This window comes from Plectropomus leopardus, chromosome 14 (assembly GCF_026936395.1).
Source record: "Plectropomus leopardus strain MGB_pleo_1.0 chromosome 14, ASM2693639v1, whole genome shotgun sequence".
NCBI lineage: Eukaryota > Metazoa > Chordata > Actinopteri > Perciformes > Serranidae > Plectropomus > Plectropomus leopardus.
Window position 1 is genome coordinate 17,130,202 of NC_142189.1, and position 22,814 is coordinate 17,153,015.

General features: G+C 42.0%; 1 protein-coding gene across 5 annotated transcripts in view; it reads right to left on the reverse strand.

Annotated features, from left to right (window-relative positions):
* The window catches only part of kidins220a (kinase D-interacting substrate 220a), a 59,274-nt gene that overhangs the window by 2,299 nt on the left and 34,161 nt on the right, over nt 1-22,814 (reverse strand). For 2 of the 5 annotated variants that reach the window (XM_088087857.1, XM_088087858.1), the window contains exons 24-31: nt 11,915-12,093; nt 8,721-8,932; nt 7,619-7,732; nt 5,177-5,209; nt 3,907-4,023; nt 3,586-3,684; nt 1,565-1,783; nt 577-798 (exon numbers count right to left, since the gene is read on the reverse strand). In XM_088087857.1, the coding sequence (XP_087943983.1) occupies nt 577-798; nt 1,565-1,783; nt 3,586-3,684; nt 3,907-4,023; nt 5,177-5,209; nt 7,619-7,732; nt 8,721-8,932; nt 11,915-12,093 (1,195 nt within the window). Of the gene's footprint in view, nt 1-576; nt 799-1,564; nt 1,784-3,585; nt 3,685-3,906; nt 4,024-5,176; nt 5,210-7,005; nt 7,066-7,618; nt 7,733-8,720; nt 8,933-11,914; nt 12,094-22,814 lie in introns of all 5 variants that reach the window. The other 3 variants (XM_088087861.1, XM_088087859.1, XM_088087860.1) reach the window with 3 other exon arrangements.

Genomic DNA, 22,814 nt, shown 5'->3' on the forward strand with positions numbered 1-22,814 from the left:
TAGAGAAATCTCACCCATTTCCCCAGGGTTCAAAGGTTTAAATACTTGTGAAAGGCATCTGAAAGCAGCACAAGGAAAGTGATGTCACTCCAGGTTTCAAAGGGTTAAATGGCCCTTGGTTTGACTATCAAAATACACTATATGTGGCCCTTCACACAATATTGGTTAACTAATCAAGTTTGTAGACATGCATCAAGTAGGAACTATACATGCGAACTAATCTGCTTTCATAAATTGAAAATAATCAAGCAAAGGAGCGATTGCTTAACAGCACACATTTGCTGCTCGGTAGCAGACATGACCACAGCAAAGAAGTCAATAGTGAGGGATGTTGCTTCAGAAGCGGTGGGAAGTTGAAGACGTTATCACTGAACTATGAAAAGTTGCATTTGCCTCATTTGTATAAATTTTTTTTATAACCCATTTGATGTGAGAAGCAGCTGACCCACAGGTATTTTTCACATTATCTAATCTGGCTCCCATTCAAAAAGTTTGGACATTCCTGCTCTACACTATTTCTGCTGTCAGTGACGCAACAACAAAAACTCAGCAGTGTACTTGTAAGCGTCCACCCACCCCTTTGTCCTCTGAGCTGGCAGCCTGAAGGAACTGTCCAGGGTGGGGCTGCACAGGCCGCTCTCCCCCACCACCGGACATCTCCAGCTGGGCCATCTGAGAGATGTACTCCCTGTAGGCATCATGGTACTCAGCCTGCTGCTTGTCTGTCAGCTTGCAGATGTCGTTGGAGGATTCCTGAGAGTTGAGGCTGGACATGCTTGAGGTGCGGAGATTTGCCACCTGATGAGACGAGAAAAAAGTTGTGCTGGTGTGAGTTTGTTCAGAAATATATATGTGTTGAAAGTAACTGAAGACTGCTGTATGTTTGTTAGCTGATAACCTGAACTGACACCTTGTTGTAATAAATATAAAAATGCAGCACTTAAAAATGGCTATAATTACATTAGTAACTCATGAAATATTCAGAACATGTGAATTGGATAGAGTGCAAAAGTTGCTGGCAAAGACCGCAGATGGAGCGGCAATGTGGTGTGTTTTCAGTGTTGGATGATTTGAATTTGACAAAGATCACAAAGTGAGATCATATAAAATAGCAGCAGAGCCAGCTGTCTACGTGTGAGTGTTTGCTCATGTCTCAGAACTTTTGTGCAAATTGGGAATAGGGAAGGTGAAAATAACAAACAGGGGGCCCCTTGACACCTTTTGGTGCTCTGCAGTGTGTGTGTATTTTTAATTCTATTCAAGAGCACCACAAGCTTGCTCTGCTGTGCACTTTTCTCACTCAAAACCACATTACTGTGAAACCAGTGAGGTCACCAACACACCGGCTCATTGCAGAAGACTTGTGGCCATGTGACAGTTTGGGGTGTGTGACCTTGTGAGTGTTACACGCTCACACGTATGCTTACAACAGCAAATTTGATACCTCTAATCTATTTGCATGTCCATATGGGTAGCTATAATGTGCATCCACACATACCTCGTCTGTCTGATGCTATCTGCTGTTACTGTGAATTTACAAAGCGCTCCAAACAGGGAGACTGACCGGCCACGAAGCATGGTTGTTGTATCTCGGAGCTTCCTCCAGCCCTGCTCCGCTGAGCTCCTCGAAGCTGAGGTTGAGGCTGAAGGCCGCTGCTTCATGCTGGGCCCCCCCTGAGCGTCTGCTGGGTTCCCCGTGGTGCACGCTGCTGCCCTGCTCGCTAGCAGCTCGGGACTCGTCTTGAAGCAGAGCCTGGCTTTCAGCATGACGTAGTTCCATGACCTGGGAGAGACATTCCAATTCACCATTTCAGATCAAAATTTGTTTCACATTCAATGCTAAAAGTGCTTTTTAAAAGCATGTGACGCACAACACAAACGTTCGATAGCAACAACAAAAACATGTGCTTGTGAGAGTGAGCTGCAGCTGAAGCAGGACTATTCAGTTGTCCACTCCTCTCTGACAAAACCTCCCTTCATCCAGATATCAGGCAGCCATCTTGAACCAGATGTCTGTGCTGGCTGCGACCTGGCAACACAACAGTGGTTAGTGTGCGGAGCTGTAAGGCCACTGCACTTTCCAGCTGCTCCTACATGAGCTCTGCATTGGATCTCCAGTAAAACACGACCAATCCAGGGCTCTGGTTTGGTATTAGGAGCACAGACATCTGATGAAGTGGAGCCGGCTACATGTGTAAGTGATTTCAGCCGACTGGACTCCTGGCTGACTGACTAGCGCCCTTCTCGTAATACGGATTATAAAATCTCCATCCCAATGTCTCAGTGCAGCACAAGATGTCGTATTACGAGATGCTGTCTTGCTTATTTTTGGAATAAACAAGAGCTGACATATATCAACAGGAGGGCACTGGCAGGGCTGACTGGCTGTAAAGGATCACAGAGTGAGGAGAATGTGTGCTGTTGTTAATCTGTTTCAGGCCTCTACAGTAATGAAGGAGTAGTTAAGGACCGTTGTTGGTGGATTGATGCTCTCTTTACCATTTATGGCTGCCGATGGCCGAATTTTGATTTGAAAACAAACATTTTCTTTGTTGGCATTCATAAAATCTTTGTTACATTAGGGTGACAATATTTTCAAACCCCCAGAACAGGACCTGTAAGGACAATTTTGCACATTTCTACACAAACTCTAATTTCAAAAAACTGAAATGCAGATATACTGTACATATTTTAATAGTACTTTTTTATATTTTAAAATTATTTTTCTTCTATTCTATATAACTGTCTCGATTTTTGCAATACTTTCTTTTATCAAAATTTCTCTTACCATGTTTTTTTTTTATGCACCAATACTCCAAAGCAAATTCCTTGAAATATAGTATATGAAAAGCAACTTGGCAATAATCCGGATTCTTAAGAGTACCACATGTTCATGCACACGCACAGGTATGTGCTTTTGCATGCAACATAAGCATTTTCACCAGGATGACGAACAAATATTTTGGTGTTTTGCACACCTTCCGAGTGCACATTTTAACACAGTGGAACGCATATTTTTTGTTGCTTTTTTAGAAAAATTTGACTTTCTCTTCAGCATGACAGTAAACAGGTAGCATAATTGACAGGTTCAGTATGCTCAAACAATTTTGTCACTACATTTCACACACACGTTCCTACACTGGTAGCCGAAGCAGTCAAATAAAGTGCCACCCATGGAACAGCTCTTAGGAGAAATCTGGGGTTCAGTGTCTTGCCCAAGTACTTCACTATGCGGACCGAAGGAGTCAGGGATCGAACTTGGGTCATCGATTAGTGCGCAACCCGCTATGTGCGACAGTCACCCTCAGTGTTGAATTCAGACACATCACACATTGTTTACTGGGTTAGGTAATAATGAAGAGGATAGAACATAATAAATGCTGTTGTAAGCGCTGAAACAAGTATATTCTAGTTATTATTTTAATTGTGAGTAAAACTGGTGTATTACATGTATTTGTTGGGATGCTGGACACACCCAGCTTGTAACTGGGAAAATCCCAAACAAACTGGGATGTCTGCTTACCATGTGTAAGATGCCCATAGCAACAATATTAAACAAAGCTGTGAGAAAAGAAACAGTCTCACCGCTCCTCTGAAGAGCTGCCAGTCGCCAAAGTTCATCTCCATCTCTTTCTTTAGCTCATCCAGGTTGCACTGAGATAGCACTCGGCCATTTATATTAGCCTGCAATGGATAGGGAAGGGACTGACTGGTTTGTTCACTGATTGATTGACTTAACTTACATAGGCAATATTAGAAAAGACAGAAAAAAGAACACAAATTGGGAGGCAGTGCAAAAATAACTGAATAAAGAAAAAGAAGCTACATCAAAGAGAGAACATGCATTAAGTATCTGAGAAAGTATCAAAACATTGATCCAATTCTGAGTGTTATCGAGAGGCGCACCTTTTTGATGGTGGAGGTGTACTGAGGCAGCATGTTGGGGTCGATTCCATCTAGCTGTCTGAGACGCTCACACACTGCATCTGTGTTCATAGAGCTGAGCAGGACTGCAGGAGAGACCTACACACGCACACACACAAAATCAGAATATAAACAACTTATCCAGTGTTTTCATGAGTTAAGGTTACCAGGGCAAACTCGCACACTCTGTTAGACCAATTCATCACTCCTAACACATTGATTAGGGCAAAACGAGCAACAATTCCTGGCAAAGAGACGTGCAGGCCTGTTATTGTGAGGCACACAGAGGTGCAAATCCAAAATCCCACACAGTAATTCTCTCTATCAGTCACACAGTTTAAGTGTAAAAGTAAACAAAGCTGCCAACCTATCCAAATAAACTGTTACCTGCTCTTATTCATTTTTCTCAGTGTATATATAAGCAGGTGAAGTGTGCACACAACACTTAAGGGTTGGAGTCTGTATGTCTGTGAGTCGCTGTTGGGCCGAGCCACACTGAAGCGGCGGGCGCCAAGCAGCTACGAGGCTAGATGTGACTAAAGCCGGTGGCCTGTTGATGCCGTGTTTGGCCTCACAGACAGCCAGCGTGCCACCCGCTGGCACAAAAACTAAACAAACCTCATTCACCCCTTTAGTTATGCTTTTCTTGAAGCCTCACTCTTGTTCCTTCCCTCCCTCCCTCCCTTCCTTCCTTCCTTCCTCTAACATTCCTTCCCTCTCAGCCTCCTGCGCTGACCTCCTACTCTCTTTTCTGTTTCCTACTGTTTCTCTCCTCCGTCTCTTCCTCCTACTCCCTCCCTCATCATCTCTGCTCTCTCTCAGCTATTAACACCATTAAGACATGGCTTCAGACTAAGCCCCCCGGCTTTGTTTCTGGTTTCGAGGGAGAGAAGAGCAGAGCTAAGTCGGACTGCGAGTGGTTGTTGAACAAAAAAACAACAAGCAGCTCACACAATACAACACACAATAGTAGGTGCCAACTTTCTGTAGTGGTGAGCAAGAGGATGAAGACCAGCGCTCGGGAGTTTAGCTACTGTTAATGTCCACACAGTCGAGGATTTACTCTAGAATTAAACTATGTTAGTGAATCTACTGAACTACTACGGGATGTGAGGTTGTGTTTTTTCTTTAATTCCAAGTGATGAGTCTATATCTTTTTCTACAGCATGCTTGGTAGTATTGATTAGAAATGAGGTACATGGAAGATGGAGTAAAGGGTTGGATGGAAGTAGCCATGAAACCAAAGGTGTACCTGCTTTAATTTGTAAGGCAGCGACTTTAAATGCTTGATAAGGAGACAAAAAGAAGCAGACGGACAAATAGTCAGACAAAAATACACACAGACATTTACAACATTATGAAGCTGGGACTGTACCTGTGAAAAAGGGAGGGAGGAGGAGGGGTGGAGAGGCAGAGAAGACCAACAGACAAGCAGAAAGACACTAGCGCACATGTTGAACTCATCATCAGGGGACAGGAGAGACATTGACAACAGAGCAGACGGACATTTATCTGTCTTGCAGCAGGAGAGGAGACGACTCCTTTACAGCCGCCGCATGTCAAACTGGAAAAGAAGAACCTATTGGAGCTAGAATTTTTGCACAAGGAGATTTTGTTTTTGCCAGAGTCAGCAGGCTTTCGCCATCATAATCTTTGCAGACAGAAAGGATTGCGAACGAGACAGAGACAGAGACCCAGAAAGAAAATGAGACATCTCTCGCTCTGCGCAGAAAAAGCAGAAGTTTCAATTCAGGGGGAAGGCCTTGAATACGACTCCTCGATTCAGAGCGTGTGTTCTAAGAACGTGAGCGAAAGCGCGAATGTCTGCGGGTGTGTCTGTGTGTGTGTGTGTGTGTGTGTGTGTGTTTGTGTGAACCCTCCCAGTGCGTGTGTGTGATAAGACTGTAATTACAGCTGGGCTGAGCTCAGGGCTGGGCAGAAGGATGGGGAAGAGGAAACAGAGCTCTGTGAGGGAGGAAGCGTCTTGGTAAGGAGATAAGCTCTACCAGCGCTGGGCTCATTGTCAGTGTGTGCGTATATGTGTGTGTGTGTGTGTGCGCATGCATGTGTGCGTTGCCAGCCCCAACAGTTGCTCTGATGATAATCCCGGCAGCCCGAGGAATCCATACTCACACTTATATCAGCTAAGCAATTACACTGGGCTCGGCCCGCTTACATATCCAAAGACTCGCACAAATGAGCAAGTGTGCACACACGTCCACATTCACAGATTTGCAGAAATACAGGCACATGTGAACACTACACAAAGAGATCAAGTGTGAACCAGAAAGGGGATAAGTCGGGCTAATGTACATAGTAAAGCCGGGATGGGATAAAACTGAGGAAATTTATACTCGTGAGGAAAGGAAATAAAAACATAAGGAAAGATATGAGGAACAAAAAGGGTTTAAAAATTTAGACAGCGATAAAGGTTTAAAGAAAAGGAGGACGATCGAAGCAAAAGACACAAAAATACAGATGGAGGAAGGCAGGAACATTAAACAGTAATCTATATTTAAATCTTTCAAACAGCTCCTTTAAATGCTTGCTGGCAGCGCCCTGATAAGTGGCTTTGTGGAGCAGAAATCTCCTGAGTAGTGTTATCATCAAATTGTTCTAATAGTGGCAGCTCTCTCTTAAAATGTGTGAATATCTGGGTGTAGAGATTCAGTTCTTGTCAGGGCAACTTCATGCATTCCTGAAGTGGGTTAACAACACTTTTAAGTCCATATATAAGAGAGAGTGGGAATGGCTACTGTGTCGACATCAGAGTAAACCTCATTTAGCAGGTTATATTTTAACATATGCTGAAGCTTGTGACAAAATACACCTCTCTTGATGCTTAGCAGAGGGTCAGAGTCACACCGGATGCAGTATAAGTTTTCTGCAGTGAGTGTGACTATGTCCTGCGTGTCTATATTTGTTACCTATGCTTTTGTAAAACCACTGCAACAATATAAGACGTCAGCATGCACTTTACTCATGCAACATTGACTAATGAGGTTCGTCAACAGGCAGATAACACAGGACTGGTTGCATATTATGTATCTGTAGTGCATCACAACTGTAACTACATGTTACCATGTTAGAATCAGAGGGAATGGAGGGGAGGCCTTCTCTGGCATCCTCTGCAATAGCATCCTGACATGAGCAAAGAATGGAGACAAGGACTGTATTTAACGGAAAAGGCTGGTGAGGGCTGACTCAGTTATGGAATAACTTTTCAATGTTTTCTCTGGGCTCACAAACTGAGAAATACCGCCAGCTTCAAGAGCTAAACACTGGTTGGGCACAGGGGAAAGAGATAAAAGGGTGATATTAAAATCACCAGGAGGTAAAATGTAAAGGGTAAACATGTGATGCGTGCCATTATCATTGAGTGATATAATAGCACTTTATCCTGAGCTTGAGACTTTGTAAGTTTAATTACAGTTGTATAATTAACCATAACAAAAGAACAACATCTCCCTTAACTGGTGAATTGAATAAATATTGAGTAAAAGTAAAAAAAATAAAAAACATAACAGGAGACAGCTACAAGAGCACTACCAGCAATTTAAACTTGACTTCAATCACATAAACAATGTTATTCCATAATATAAACACTACTACAACTAGTGTATCTGCAGCTGTAATAATGTAGTGCGAGATAGAGGCACACGTCAGATGGATCTAACGTTACTTCTTTACTCACAAGTCCATTGGTGTCCTTGAGTTGACCGGGTGGTTTAATGGAAGGGCGCGAGGATGGGGGGACATGGTGGGAGTAATGCCGTGGTAGGTGATACACATGATGGGGGAAATAAGGCTATGTGGGGGGAAAGGAAGGAATATAGAGAGGAGGATGGGGGGAGGAGAGGAGGGGAAAAATAAAATGAAAATCATATGAGGGAGGTCACAAACAAAAGCACTGCAGGGAAAAGGAACTTGCTTGTGACGTGCTATAAACTATGGTCATGTGGTGCATTCAAAGACCTGCTAACTGCATGATTTATTCAGGTGTAACTGCCAAATGGGTGACTGCAATGCTACATTATGATAACGTGCAGAGGACTGTGCAGCTTAATTCAGAAAGGGCCTTTTTAAAAGTGTGGTTGTTTGTGGTTGTGTTGATCTCTCACATGACAGGAACTGCTCCTTCTGTCGCTGTTAGATAGCAGCCCATGATTCCAATTATATTCATTTCATTAAGATTATCAATAGGGTTGTTGGCATTAACACACATAACGCGTTATTTTTCTAAAAATCATCTTAATTGCAGGCCAATATTCCTGTATAAAAGAGGCTATATCGGGTTGAGTTTTAAAGCTAGAGCGATGATACTGGTATCCTGTGAAACCATGCCCTGCTAGCTTCTCAGTAAAGGGGTTCGCTGAATAGAAAAAACAGCGTTGGTCAATTCACAGGGGTCCATTGACCTCTGACCTCAAGATATTTGAATGAAAATTGGTTTGACGGGTACCCATGAGTCTCCCCTTTACAGACATTTTAACTTTATGCTAGTCCCATGCAGTTTCATTACTGTAATTTGATTCCCAATCAAGAAAATCTGTTAAGAATTGCGTCAGTCAATATGGACTTCATAAAAGTTTTGTAATGCAAAATAGTGGAAATGAAAACATTTGATTAAACATGTGATTTATCGCAATGTACTATTGAAATTCTGCAATTAATACAGAACTTAAAAGTTAATCATTTGACAGCCCTAATTATCAAGAAGATAATTTTCTCACTTTGGCTTTTCCTCATTAATTCTTTTCTATATTTTCTACACACAAGTCCCCTTCCTCTCTCACCCTATTGTAGAAGGGGTGCTGAGGTCCAGTCATCCCACTGAAGTAGGCACTGTGAGGCTGAGGAGGCATGGATCCGGTGAAGGAGCCTGCAGGGGAGCAGGCGGCTGAGTGCTGGCCATAACCTGACTGTGGACGGGGCATTGCGTCTTGCAGGGGCAGCGTGGGATAGGTCACTCCTCCCATGTTCATCTGCTCCCTGGCGGCCCGCACATCTAAAAGAGCACAGAAAAAAGATAGGGGGAAAATAGAAGAGAGGGAGAGAGAAGGAAGTGTTTATCTGTGATGCTGATGATCATGTCTTGGCTATGACTATAAAGACCCTTCAGATCTACCCACGCATCAATAATTTAGCTTTATTCTGTCATCTCAAGAGAGTCTGGCCAGTTGTGAATCCACAGAGAAAAATACATATCAAACAATCGAAGCAGAGTTCCTTGATTCCTGAAGCACTGTGGGGAATACAACAAGAACGATGTTCCTGAACATGTTCTCCTTAGCCGAAATAAAGGACAGTCAAACGACTAAATGCTGGAGAGAAAACAGGCGCAGATGTTAGGATTACAACAATCTTCAACTGTGAATTCCATTCTCACTTTGATTTCTATTACTCCGCTTGTTCACAAACCAGCAGGCGGGCTGATATTCTGTCTTTTCCAAATGACATGCCAGCCACGTGATGACTCTGGCACATGGAGGCCCTTGCTGTCCCTGACAAATAAATTCACCCGTGTAAACAAACAAAGCAGACCATGTGAACTCATAGACACTATCGCATAAGTGCTGCGCCACAATTGTTTTCACATAAATCAATTTGACTTCGAGAGGAGTCTAGTAGGCGCTGAGGAAGGGAGCTTTGGTAAAAACCTCCCGAAATTAAAGTTAAATAAGCCCGGAGACAGAACAGAGTGGCTCTGTGTGGCTGGCAAGAAAGTAAGAACCAGAAACAGAAGCAGGCACCAGAATGTCTCCTGGTTATACAAGTGGCTGCTGAATGACACGCTGAGTGAGACCCAATCCAGCCTGCGAACACAATGGGGGCCTTATGATGTGAGTCAGGCTCATGGGCGGGTATCACTGACAGCACTGCCCACTGGCTGGCCACAGGACACCGGGCACCAAGTACCGACTGGCCGTGGAGGAAGAGGAGGGAGCAGGATGACTGGGTAGGAGCGCTGGTCACCTTCCACTCCTTGAGGACACGTGTGGAGGTGAAAACACCCACACAAACACATGTTCCATGGATACATTTAAACACAGGTTTAGGACAGGAGCACTGTACTTACAGACTGGACGTCTGGTTGTAGAGCCTGGTCAGCTGCGCCTCCATGACTCAACTTCAGCTCAATGGAACAGACTTTGTGTGTGTGAGTGTTTTCTGTGGTCTCATAACACTATGATGCAGCAGCTTCACACTCGGCGTCATTGACACTCCTGTATAGGCTGAACGGACGCTGACGCACGGTAGCAAGAGTACAGCGCCGCTCTGGCTTACAGTTTAGTGCTGATGCACTATTACGTCACTAAAACAGCGAACTGTGAAATTTGGTGCAGCAGTGGAGGCAGATTGGTGACAGCAAGTGAAAATATTGTCCTGATCCCACAGTGCTGTAGTGTAAACCTGCTCGACATTTGATTGTTTGGAAATGAGACACAAGCTGTGGGTTTCTGAGAGTCCCTGCAGTGGGGGCGATTTTAGAGCAGACCCTGCTGCAATGTTATGAGTAATGTCACTGCCAAACGAGCTGGCACTGAATGCAACACATCACATAGAGGACAGTTCTTTGCTCCTCTGTGCTATTGTATACTCAACCCTGTTATGTACTTGAGACAAAACTGTACGATATAACCTCTTTTTCTCTCCTTCACACACACAAAAACACACATATATGCACACACTCCTTATCACATACAAATAAAAGTATAAGAGCAATTTAATCTTAAACTTGGAGAAAAGAATTAGTTTCTTGCTCAAATGCATTTTTTTTATTAAACAAATTCACATAATGTTGAAATACCAGTTTATTTCTATCTGTATTTACTGCATGATAAGATTTTTTTTTATTAAGTTTATGGAGTGTTAAACTTTTTGGAGAAAGGCATGCCTCTGTTTTGGATAGCAGCTATTTATAGTGTCTCTCTGTTGATTTACATGCAAAGGAGGAGCGTTACAGAAATTACCATTTGTATAATTGTACAAATGGTTCTCACCCGACGCTATCTTGAATTTGTGGTGGAAACTTTCTCGCAGAGTTCCTTTTGAGTAGTTCAAATTCACATGTGCACACAACTCAGCCATGCATGAGTCTACACCAATTTGTTTTAAACAGTAAGGTTTTAGTAAAAATGCACGTGTTTTGGAATGTGTTGTTAAATGTGACCCCTGTTTACTTCAATTTATCAAGAATTTTTGCCCCATTTTGGATTCTCCATGTGCCATGGAGCATGAGAAAAAAGCAAAGTTATTTGCACAAATTTAATGTAACATGCTGTGAGTTATTGATGATTGATAAAAATGATCATTTTGCGGGTGAAGTATTCCTTCAAGCTTCACAATTCTATACTCATCGGACATTGTTAAAGTACTTAAACACTAAATGGCTGTAACTTCCATTCTGAAGATAGGTCACTAACCAGTTTGATGAGTATAAAACTGATGTGAATCACATGCCGTGGCTTTTGACTCAAAGTCTTAACTTACTTGTTGTTTCTGAGGCTTTAAACCACAAATTTGTTGTCAAGGAGACGATTTAGTTGTTTTTTTTTGTCATGTCTAAGCAACTAAATCATATTTATGACAATGGAAAAAATCCATTCCTTGAAGAAAGCCACGAGATGTGGTTCAAAGCTTCAGGAAAAGCATTATAGTTAGTACTTGTATTGAAGTTTTTGTAGTAAAATTGCTTGGCTGAGATTACACCATGCTAAATATGCTGTGGTCTCCGCAGTCACCAGAACTTAACCAAAAAAAATACACATTTTTACATGTTAGATGGCATTCTTTAATACCATCATCAAAGCACCAAATGAGGGAATAACATTTGGAAGAATGTTAATCCCCGCCGCACAGCCCCAGAGAATCTAAGCCAAGGTACACTGAAGCTGCTCTATTTGCTCATGGCGGCCAAACACCTTAGATATAAGATATTTTATGCTGTTTTTTCTCCAACTTGTACATTTACTGAGTGTGTATGAACCTGCTATGATCTCCCTGAGTTTGGGGTCCAGGTTGACGGTGCAGGGCAGGAACATCTCCACATCTCTGGCGGCGAGAACAGGCGTCCTGGAGGAGAGGAAGACCTCAAAGCTGCGGATGTCTCCATCGATCTCAAGCAGCGGTTCCACGTCCTTAGTGGTGGGGATGTTCTTGGAGATTCTTCAGAAGGAAAGGAAAAAAAAAGACGGGATGTTTTAACGGGAGTTTATGTAATTATGCTTTCCTAGATATGCTCGACATAATCTATTTACAAATATTAATCTTAATGCAGGAATCAACACTAATATTTAAAACTATAGGCATCAGCTTTTGGTTACCAAAACTGAAACTATAGTTGCCATTTTTAGTCATCATATATTTTGAATAATTAAGATACTATGCAGTTACACATGACCTTAACAATGAAAATGTGAAATAAAAGAATGTTTGAAGCTTTATTACAGTAGCTGGAAAAAAATACTTTGTAGTTTGTGTTTATCTGATTTTATCTATTTGGTCAGGTTCATCTGGTTCTTCGTCAGTTGAACTTTTCACCAAACAATCAAACTACTCAGTTTGCTTCGCTAATGTCTCTGTGCTTGTGTGAGGGTGTTTACAGGTATCAGACACTTAAACTTAATGTTTTTAAGACATTTTAAAAATATTTTTTAATGTTCAAACAAATCATCTTTTTCTTACTCAAGCATTACAGGTAAGTATAAAGGTAGGTATCTAAATTAGTAGATACGCATGTTATACAGTGCAAAGGTTGGTTTTGTGTAGAAATGTGGTATTTAGAGTGAGTTAGGATTATCTATATTTTGCCAACAGGTAAATACAATTATAGAGTAAAAACACAATAAGGTTCAGTTGTGGGTTTAAAGATTTGTAACATCAGAAATGTGGACTTTCATGCTGAAGAGCTTGACTTGATTTTCACAAAAATAAATTACATGAGGAAAAAATAAATCACCGGTAGGCCAAATGTTTATGGAACTTAGGCAACTTAAGACCTCAGAAATTAAATTTTTTGACTATTTAATGACTCTTAAGACCTAATATTTATAAAACTAAATTTTACTCCTTTTAAGACATTTTAAGGACCTGCAGACACTGTGCGGTATGCCCATGCAAGTAAACGCAGCAATGCACGTGCAGCGTTGTCAGGCTCCCGTTCTGACTATCACAATAATATTTAATTATCACAAATGCAATATGTATTAAAACCGTATTCATCTGGAGGTGCATGCTTTTCTTCTTTCTTTCTGTATTTTTATATGTTAAAAGTTGCAACTGATAAACTAGAATTGGCTGTCGATTTCTCAAATTGGTGGCCAATAGCAGCCTGGCAGCTGTTCCTGTCGAGCCCTGTGATGATTTGGAGAACACAACAATTAGTTGTTGGACTTAAGGATCTTTAAATTCAGTATAAGTTGAAGGGTAATAAAAGTAAACAAGTTTCTGTATGACTAAATTCTGTAACTCCTTACTGTGGAAAAACACTGCAAAAAGTTGTGCAGTATTATTGGCATATGACACAAATATGTCAACATGTCAGTTTACTCTAAATTCTGACTTCTCTCTCGGAGCATCACATTCTGACAAAAAAATAAAAGAGGAAACAGCATGCAGTTCTGTTAAGATTGAAGAGATATGCAACGGTCATCATCATCATGAGAGCAGAGAGATAACTGGATTTAGAGAACGCAAGATAGTCAAAGGGGGGATGTTTGAGGACAGATAGAGTGAGGGATGTTATCTTTTCTCAGCAGAGGAGGAAACCTGAGAAGATGACAATCAGGGTAATTTAGCAAGCAGCAGACGGAAGAGCGTCATGATGCGCTGCTGCAGTTACATGATGTTTGTTATCACAGAGCATAAGTAAACACCATGTTTGAAGATTGTTCCATTACTGTGTGATATAGTTTTTCCGGTCTATACTCCAGAAGAAACAACACTGTATTATATCAAGAATGTCATATTAAAATAATTTATGGACAGAGAGTTCAGTTTACAATTATTTAAAAACTGCACAAACTCTGGTACCATAAAATATAACCTTAGATATGGACAGTATGGCCCTAAAATAATATTACAATATTTCAGAGCATTTTTCCGACAATGATATTGTTGGTGATGTAACCAAATATGTATTTTAAGAACATAAAATTGCAACAAAATAAGTGTTATACTTTTACATAACATAACACTTGCCTTCAAATATTTTGTAAAAATTACACAAAACCTATCTTGAATTTCTTTAGTTTGTAAACAATAGTAACTCAGAGTGAGAGTCAGATTCTGTCTAAAACATAAACAGTACAACAAATTAAAATAAACCATAAACTACACATCAAACAGTTGCCAAATACAAAAACTTATTATACCCCTACTCTTATTTTGACAGGCTGTTCTGTTACAATGATTATCACATATTTACAAACACACACACACACACACACACACACACACACACACACACACACACACACACACACACACATATGAGAGAGTTAAAAAAAACACTCCTGGGCTGTACATGAAACATTCAGGACTTGCAGGCCTAATGACACCACTGAGTGCACACGACTGAGTTACTCAGAACTTAACTCCTTCAAAGTGGTGTCAGTAGCACTTTGACTTTCAGCCTTGCTTGTTGTTGCCATGTGTAGCAGTGTGATGTCATTATGTCAACAAGTCAAAATATTGCCATTATCATGGTATGAATTTTTCTTATCATATTAAAAATTATACTGGTATTTTTGTGAATTATATGATATGGCACACCCCTATATAAACTAAATCTCAAACCAATACTTTAAAGGTAGAATCTGAAATGATAAATACTGAAGTGTGGGAAATTTAATTTCAGCTGCACAAGGTTAAAGAAGATATCAGTTTAATCAAGGATGGAGCAACATGTGGCCAACGCTACAAGGAACACAAACATCAACAACCCCGAGCAATCATTATATCTCATTAATTCCATCATTCAGATACAAAAATATGAAACTCGGAGTGACTTATGACGCGAGCCATTCATCACCAGAATGTGCCTCTCTTATCAGATGAATGGGGAGACTCCAGCAGGGAGCAGACATTTTTCTCATCTCTGCCTCCATTTCTCATCTGAACCCTTCATCATTTTCTCAGTGGACACTTTTCTCTCCCTGCATCCTACTTAACCTTCCCTACTTCTAGTTCAACCCCAACTCACTCTCCTTCCCATACATCACCCAGTCTGTATACTGGTATGCTCTGCTGAGAACATGGCGTGATGTGTTGGGGTTTTTCCCTGGGCCTGATCTGTTTTTGAGAGCGAGCACAGGCTGGCCTTTCTGTGACTTGATTGGATGATTAGTACCATCGCTGCGGCACACAAGCTAAGTCAGCGTGAGGTCAGCATCTGGCGAAGGTTCAACTCAGCACACTGTTAGCTAATAATGCAAACAATCAGATAAACTAATCCAGTTAACAAACTGGCCGAAATGTTCCCTGTCTGTCCAGTTCAGTGAGGCGCTCATACCTCAGTGGTGGGGGACACAACAAGACTGCAGAACCAAACTGCACTCAGTTATAATCATAATTTCCATTTTAGGCATTTAGCTGACACTCCTATCCAGACTGCTTCCAGTGAGTGAACAGGTAGGGGTCCAGTCCTCTGCTCAAGGACATTCTGACAGGACAGATGGCTGGTGATGGACACATCTGCTGTTGCAGGGCTCGAACCTGTGACCTTGTGGTTACAGGGTGTCTCTAACCAAATGAACACGTCTGGCAAGAAATACAGCTATGGAGGTGTTCTAGAGAGACAGTTTGACATGCAAAATATGAATAAGTCAAATGGAACGGTGAATAATGTAAACAAAAATTGTACTTCATCAGATACAGTTTATGACATCACTGTATGCTGTTCAAACAGGTCCTTAAGTATTTACAGTGTTTCCCATAGAATTGGAGTGTATGTCTGGTAGTAGTATTCTGTTGTATTATTCTGTTTCCCCTCTATAAAATTAGAGGCTTTTGTGGGTCCATGAACAGCCCATGTAGAGTTCTTTTTTTCCAGCAGGTTGTGACTCATGTTATAGATAATTGATCGGTCAATTTGTTCAGAGCTGATCAGATCAGATGGATGGATGAGAGAAGCAGCTGCTGCAAGTGAATGCAAACTTTCAGACCCAGCAGAATAAACAATTAAGTTTTGCTTTCAATGGGCGCTCTACACTCCGAAAGGTGCAATGCATAACCAAATTATATATAAACACACACACACACACACACACACACACACACACACACACACACACACACACACACACACGTATATCACCACGTACTTCTGATGAACGGTCCAGCTCCAAAATTAGAATGTGTTAATCGTGATGTGCATGTTAATTGTCATCAAAGTGCCATATCCAGAGCCAGACATATCACACAATATGTCTCTTACAACAAAACAAGAAAAAAAAACTTTACACAGCATCACTAGCGGAGCATAGCAAAGTACCACTTCTGGGATGCTTCTAGATGCTTTGCAGTGTGTGGCTAAATCACAAGCAAAGTCACTGTGCCACCGTAGTACATGCCACAGAAGTACATTTATTCCATTGCAAATGTACTCAAGTATCAGTAAAAAGTATTCAGCAAACAACTACTATTAGAAGTACGGCTACAGAGTAAATGTTATGCGTTACTACCTACAACTGGTCTAATATGTACCATTCAGTATCACTGTGAAGCTGTGCCTCATTTAGCATATGTGCAAAATCCCAAAATTACTGGTTCCCTTTTTTAAGTGGCAAGGAAATGCAATCGAAAATGTTGATACAATATGGTTTGGGTTTTCTTTTTGGTATCTGTGCTTTATTTATACACCTCTCCCCATCCCTGTTTGATCGTCCTGCAGAGATTCACTTCTTAGCGGACCAGCCCAGGTGGGTCACCCCAACCCCGCTGTCCCCACCCGCCAGTACAGACACACAGAGACTGATGAAGAGAGAATAGGCTGTGAGCAGGGAGGACACAGAGGCACAGCTGGGCTCCAGTGGACAAAGCCCTCTCAGTCTTTCTTACATTAGAACCTTTAACAAGACCCAAAAGGTCAAGAAAGCTCCATAGCGGCACACAGATGAACCCCGCTCATGTGACCTCTTCTGGGAAGGATGAGTCGGACTCTGAAGGCACAGATGTTACCTGCATACGCACACACACATAAACAGCACCAGGGAGCAGCACCGGTGCTGATTCAAACAACATTGACAAAAAAAACAACTGCGTAATGTCCACCACGTACACCTGGACAGTGACGACGGGGAAATTCAAAGGCACTGATGAAGGGTGGAGTGTATGTGTATGTGTGTGTTTGCGTGCATGTGCAAACACATGTATGGTACATGTGGGTGTTTGGTTCTGTTTCCCATGAACTGTATTAACCCGTATACAGACTGAGAGAAGCCTGTGCTTTTCCCCATTTCCAGCTGGCTTACTGCTGTTTATTTGTGGGTCCGTAGACACAGACCAACAGGAGCCAGTGACTCACACACAGACACACACACACAGGGCACTTCCTTTTGCTATATAGAGAACGCCTTCCTAAGACTTTCTAAGGAATCTTGAGTCTTTTTATAGAACCATCAAACATAACTCAATGATGTATAGACACAGTTTGGTCGTACAGAGCCAAAACAGAGAATGGACAATAATTATGATGCACAGAGGAATAAACAAGTTAACTTTAAGACTTAAGACCTTTTCAGTATCACCTTTAATTAAATGTAAGACCCAACATGCAATGGGAATATGCACCAAACTGATGATTCTCTCTGTGTTTATGGGTCTGCATCTTTGTCGCAAGTTTCAAACACCTTCAGCACACAGCGCAGTTGGCTTCAAACCTGAAGCAATTTCCAGGCACTGGCTTTAACCCTTAAAACCTGAATTGACATCAATTTTCTTGTCCTGTGTTCAGATACCTTCAGAAGCTGTTTAAACGTTTGAAACCTGAGCAAATTGGTTTGAGTTCTTTTGAAAACATGGGGAAAAAAGCACTGACTTGGCAAGAAATGTACCACAAATTTCAAGAAATTAGTAAAAGGAACCAGAAAATGATCTGAAAATTTTCTTTTAAAAAGGAGAAAAAAAACAACAGAATAATGTCCAGAAAACTTTATTCATACTTATTTTAATTATATATTTAAAACTTTTTTATGTAAAGATGTTTACATATATCATTTTCAATTTTGAGAACTTTTTCAGGGTATTTTTTTGGTCATTTTTCAGGTTTCAAAGGGTTAACCACCACTAGCAATTGTCATTCTCAAGCCATTGGATGTTACACTTGCATTTTCTTGTGTCCATAAACTAGCAAGAGGGCTTGCTAGTGTAACGATGCAGACTTATTACATTATCTAAATGTGCAGAGGGGGCAAAATTAGGGACATTGCGTGTAAACAAGTGTTGTGTTGAAGTCTGTTCCCCCATTGAATAGTGTGTTAAAATTATGTTTCCAGTAGCGCAAACACTGGACATTCTCATAATGCCATAACTAAAAAACATTTAAGACTTATACAATCTGAAATTAAGACAATTTGATGCTCTATGAAATACTATATTAAGGTCTTTTATTAGTAAATGTGTATTTAAGAGACATTTTATGACAAAAAAACAATGAAACTCAAACTTATCTAGTTGTGGTAATATTAGAAACTTTTGGCTACTTCAGATTCTTTATTTTGTATATTAGTTATAGCCATGATAGTATAAAGAACTCATCCATCTTGCTTTATTATCGCAGTCAGTTGCCTTTGAAAAACAAGAGACAAGTGCTACATACAAATTCATGTGCATCGCCCAACAAGAAGCCAGCTACAACTGCACATATTGTGCTGACCTGCGTGTTTGCTCTGGCCTGCTGTCGTACACTGCAAACACGCAGTAGCACAAACAGCTGCATCTTCCAAAGACAACCCAGGAGCCGGTGAGGAGAACAAATCAAGGACATCCATCACTGAGTTACACCCAGACAGATGGAAAGAAAAAAGGGGAGAGCGAGAGAGGGAGGTCCATTCCTGATGTTCCCAGCTGAATGGACAGACGTGTGCAGGAACGACTTGCCAGACACAAAGTGAAGCTCACACTTCAACACCGGCTCCATAAGATCTTTGGTAAAGATCAGAGGGCAACAACCATGAATGTGCATGAGAAAGCAAAAGGGAAGGAAGATATTACACATTAACTGACAGCCTGATAATCCATTAGAGTGACTCTTGCCAACGCGCTGAACTGCACAGTGTTACAGAACAAACAGCACACATTAAATGACAACAGCAGTTTGTCAATGAGGTTTAACCACTTCAAATGACATCATTTGCAGTTAACTAACGATGAGTTGTTGGCCTTGGCATTAAGCAATTGACACAAATCACTTCAGACTTAGTCATCCTCACAGTGAACAGAAGATAGAGGCGAAATGAACAAAGCCTTTCTTATCAGCAATCAGTTGCCAAATGACAAGATGGATGCTCGGGTTGGAGCGCCAAGGAAACCGGCGTGCTACTTTCAAGCGGGCCGAGGACGAGTGAGATAAAGGCCGTCGGGTAGCCCTGCAGCCGCTCTTGCACAATGGGCCCATTGACTGGACCCAGCTTAAAGCTGCGGCAGTACAGGCGCTTAGGCCCAACCACTCTCTGTGTGGCGTGGCCACTGGGAGCTTTCTGAGCTTATCCAAATGCTAATAGGTCCCAAAGCTGACTGGAGCATAGCCTTTCTTCTCCTCTCAACCTCCCACACGCTGCAGCTGACAGGAGTGAGCAGAATTCATCTCTCTATCCCCTCCATCCGCTGTTTGGGCGCTGGAAGTATGAATGTGCCACTTGACTTTGCTTTACAGCTGCCCTCTGTGCTTATGGATGACATGCGCGCACACACGCCACAAAGAGGTGGTGTCGCTGCCAAACATTTCCATAAAGGGGCCCAAAGACAGAGAGAGATGCCTGCAGAACAGACAAATGCCTGTGCACATTGTGTTTGAGAAGCTCAAGAGTTTCAATGTCAGACACTGTGTGACCAGTATAACAGTGTGTGGGTGAAGAAGTTAACCAGGCCCGCGTCCGGCGCATTCCTCTCCTGGTCAGAGTCGCTGGCACAGTGTCTGCCAAGCGTGTGGATGAACCCGGCGAGGCCCTCTCTGGGAAAACAGTGGACAGGCGGATGGAGCGGCAAGCTGGCGCGTGGACTCGCAGCATCAATGCTGAGAGAGGTTATTGTTACAGTGTAAGCTGCCAAAGCCTCCACCACCCCAAAGGCAGAGGGGGAGAGCAGAAATATGTTTTCACTTTAGATGACGCCATGTTCTTTGTCTCCTTAAAATCCAGACGTATTTCCTTGATTTGAATCAAATGCTTCAAGTAATGTGGACACCCTCTGTCTCTGCCTCCTTCTCTGTCTTTAACTTTCTCTCTTTCTTGCTTCCTCGTCTAGGCAGTGCCAACTGACAAGTTGTGGCAGCGTCTGCTTTCCATATACATTCGTGGCAAAGTTTAGTCCAATAATTGAAACTCTCTTGTACTAAGCTGGACCTATGCATCCCAAAGCAAACCACAGAGACAAGCAGGCTAATAGGAAACACACCAGGCTGATAAAAAACGAACTGCTTCGGAGTGAGCGGCTTCTCTTTTGAGACGCACTCAGGACTCAGTGGTTCCCTGAAATGTTGATTAAACTCATGTGTAGCGCCGCAACGGAGCCTCCTTGTTCCAGACCCCAAAAACCTTAACTGAACCCTCCACTCACAGTAACTAAGGCCTCATTCTTGACAAAATAGTAAGACACTAAACCTCAGCTTGGTGATTTATGCGCCAGAATAGAGTTTGGTGTATGATAGGGCCATGGCAAAGTTCGTTCATCGTGACACTAATTGCACCACGGAGTTCATATCAGCGCATGTGGTTGTTTGACAGCTGTAATGGTCAGTTGATAGGCGATCCGATGCAGAGTTAAGTGGGCTGGACTGCAAAAGTGAAGATAAATGTGCTCTTCTGTAGCAGATAGGATCAGAATACATCTGGAATAAGTCTGTTATGGAGCTAAAAATCCATATAGTGAGTGATGAATGTGACAATTAAAGCTTGGGATTCTCAGGCTGAACCAGTAATCTTCTGATCAACTTCAGAGTGGGATGTGTGCATTAGAAATAAGATTGGAGAGGAGAACGTCAATGAGCAAATGAGCATGGGAGAGAACGAGCTAGACAAAGACTAAGTTGTATGGTATCACTGATTATTACTTGGGCTGTACCTAACTCAGAATAATGTCAGTCGAACCGTATTTGACTGTTCAATATGAATATTTGACTTCCTTATTCCGTACAGAGTTTAAGAGTTTCAATGGCGTTCAGACGGACATTCAGGGTGACAGCAACGTTCACATAATATAACAAGCCAAATTAGCCCTCTCAACTAATGATGGATCAGATTGGATTAGATTTTTGCAGACACTAGATGTCAAACAAAAGCCAGACTAAATCTTGCCTCTGAGGAGAAGGCAGAAGACTAAGTTTACTTGGAGCCTGACCAGGAACAGTCTCTCTTCCTCTGGGCAGCTGCCTACGTCTCACTCAGACTCACCCAAGGTCCGGGACTGGTCCACAGCACAAAAAAAGACTGCTCAACTTGAAGAATCTTCCAATGTTTTGAGTCTTTGACTTTCAGAGGGCAGATCTGATTATCACAAAAGCTATGCAACTCCAATTTGTGTCTTAGGTCCCTATTACACTGCCTGTCCAAGGCATAAATATCCCACCCCGCTATGCCGCCTCGCAGTTCTGTGTATGAGGTATGTTTGTGGAATGGGTGAGAGACAGAGTTGTCTTGCCTTTAAGCCGCCACAGGAGGTAGTTACAGTGCTGAAACAGTTTATGTATATATGGGACAGCCAGGACAGGACTATGGGCAGGACGGGAGTGCTGTTTTGATGATATGTTATTTGTGTAACCCACCGCGGGAGATTTAAAAAGCAGCTAGTAGCATTTAGCAGCTAATTCAATGTAGAAAAGCAGCCATACATATCTGCAAATGAGACAAACTGTGAGATTTGGAACAAGATCAGCTGATGTATACCAGAGACAGTAAATGTTTTTTATTGACATGTCATGCCATTGTTTTTGTTTAGAAAGCACTGCCAACATGCATGTTACATATCACGCTCGTCAGGTCTCTTTTTGATTCCATGATGCCTGCATGCTGTCTTTAATTACCCACTGGAGTGGAATGATGCTGCCGTCATTTGATTCTGTGTAAAAATTTAATGGAGGCATAAAGAAGGGACTTATTAGTGGCCGTATAGTGCAATCTCTGTGTAAAAAGGGATTGAGTTTGTGGCAGTGAGGAAAGCCTCTCTTGATTTTTGAGAACGTTCTGAAGCACAGTGGTTGTGATCCCTCAGTAGACAAATCTGATAACTAAATCCTGAGCTATACAGTGGTTGGTAGCATGATTGCATGCCACAATAAAAGCTGCTTCAAAAGCAAAAATGGGGAAAGACAGGACACACGTGATCCCTCCCAATTTAGGCTCAATGTGTAATTCCCCGTCTTTGGGCTTGTTTGCTAGTCGTTCTTTGCCATTTCAGTGTGGTTTCTACACACACCCGCCCTAAAAGGGCCTGACCTCCATTGACTTTTGAAGGGCCAGGATGTTAACGTCAGTTAAGAGTCGAATGTGTGTGTGTGTGTGTGTGTGTGTGTGTGTGTGTGTGTGTGTGTGTGTAACTATCAAGTGTGCCTGTGGCTCCTGCAGTGGTTGAGTGGCAAATCTCGTTGTCCACTTAAAGGTCAGAGCTGACCCTCTTGCAACCCTGCGCTGCTATTTATAATCAGCCCCCCACCTTCCAGCAGTTCCGGCACA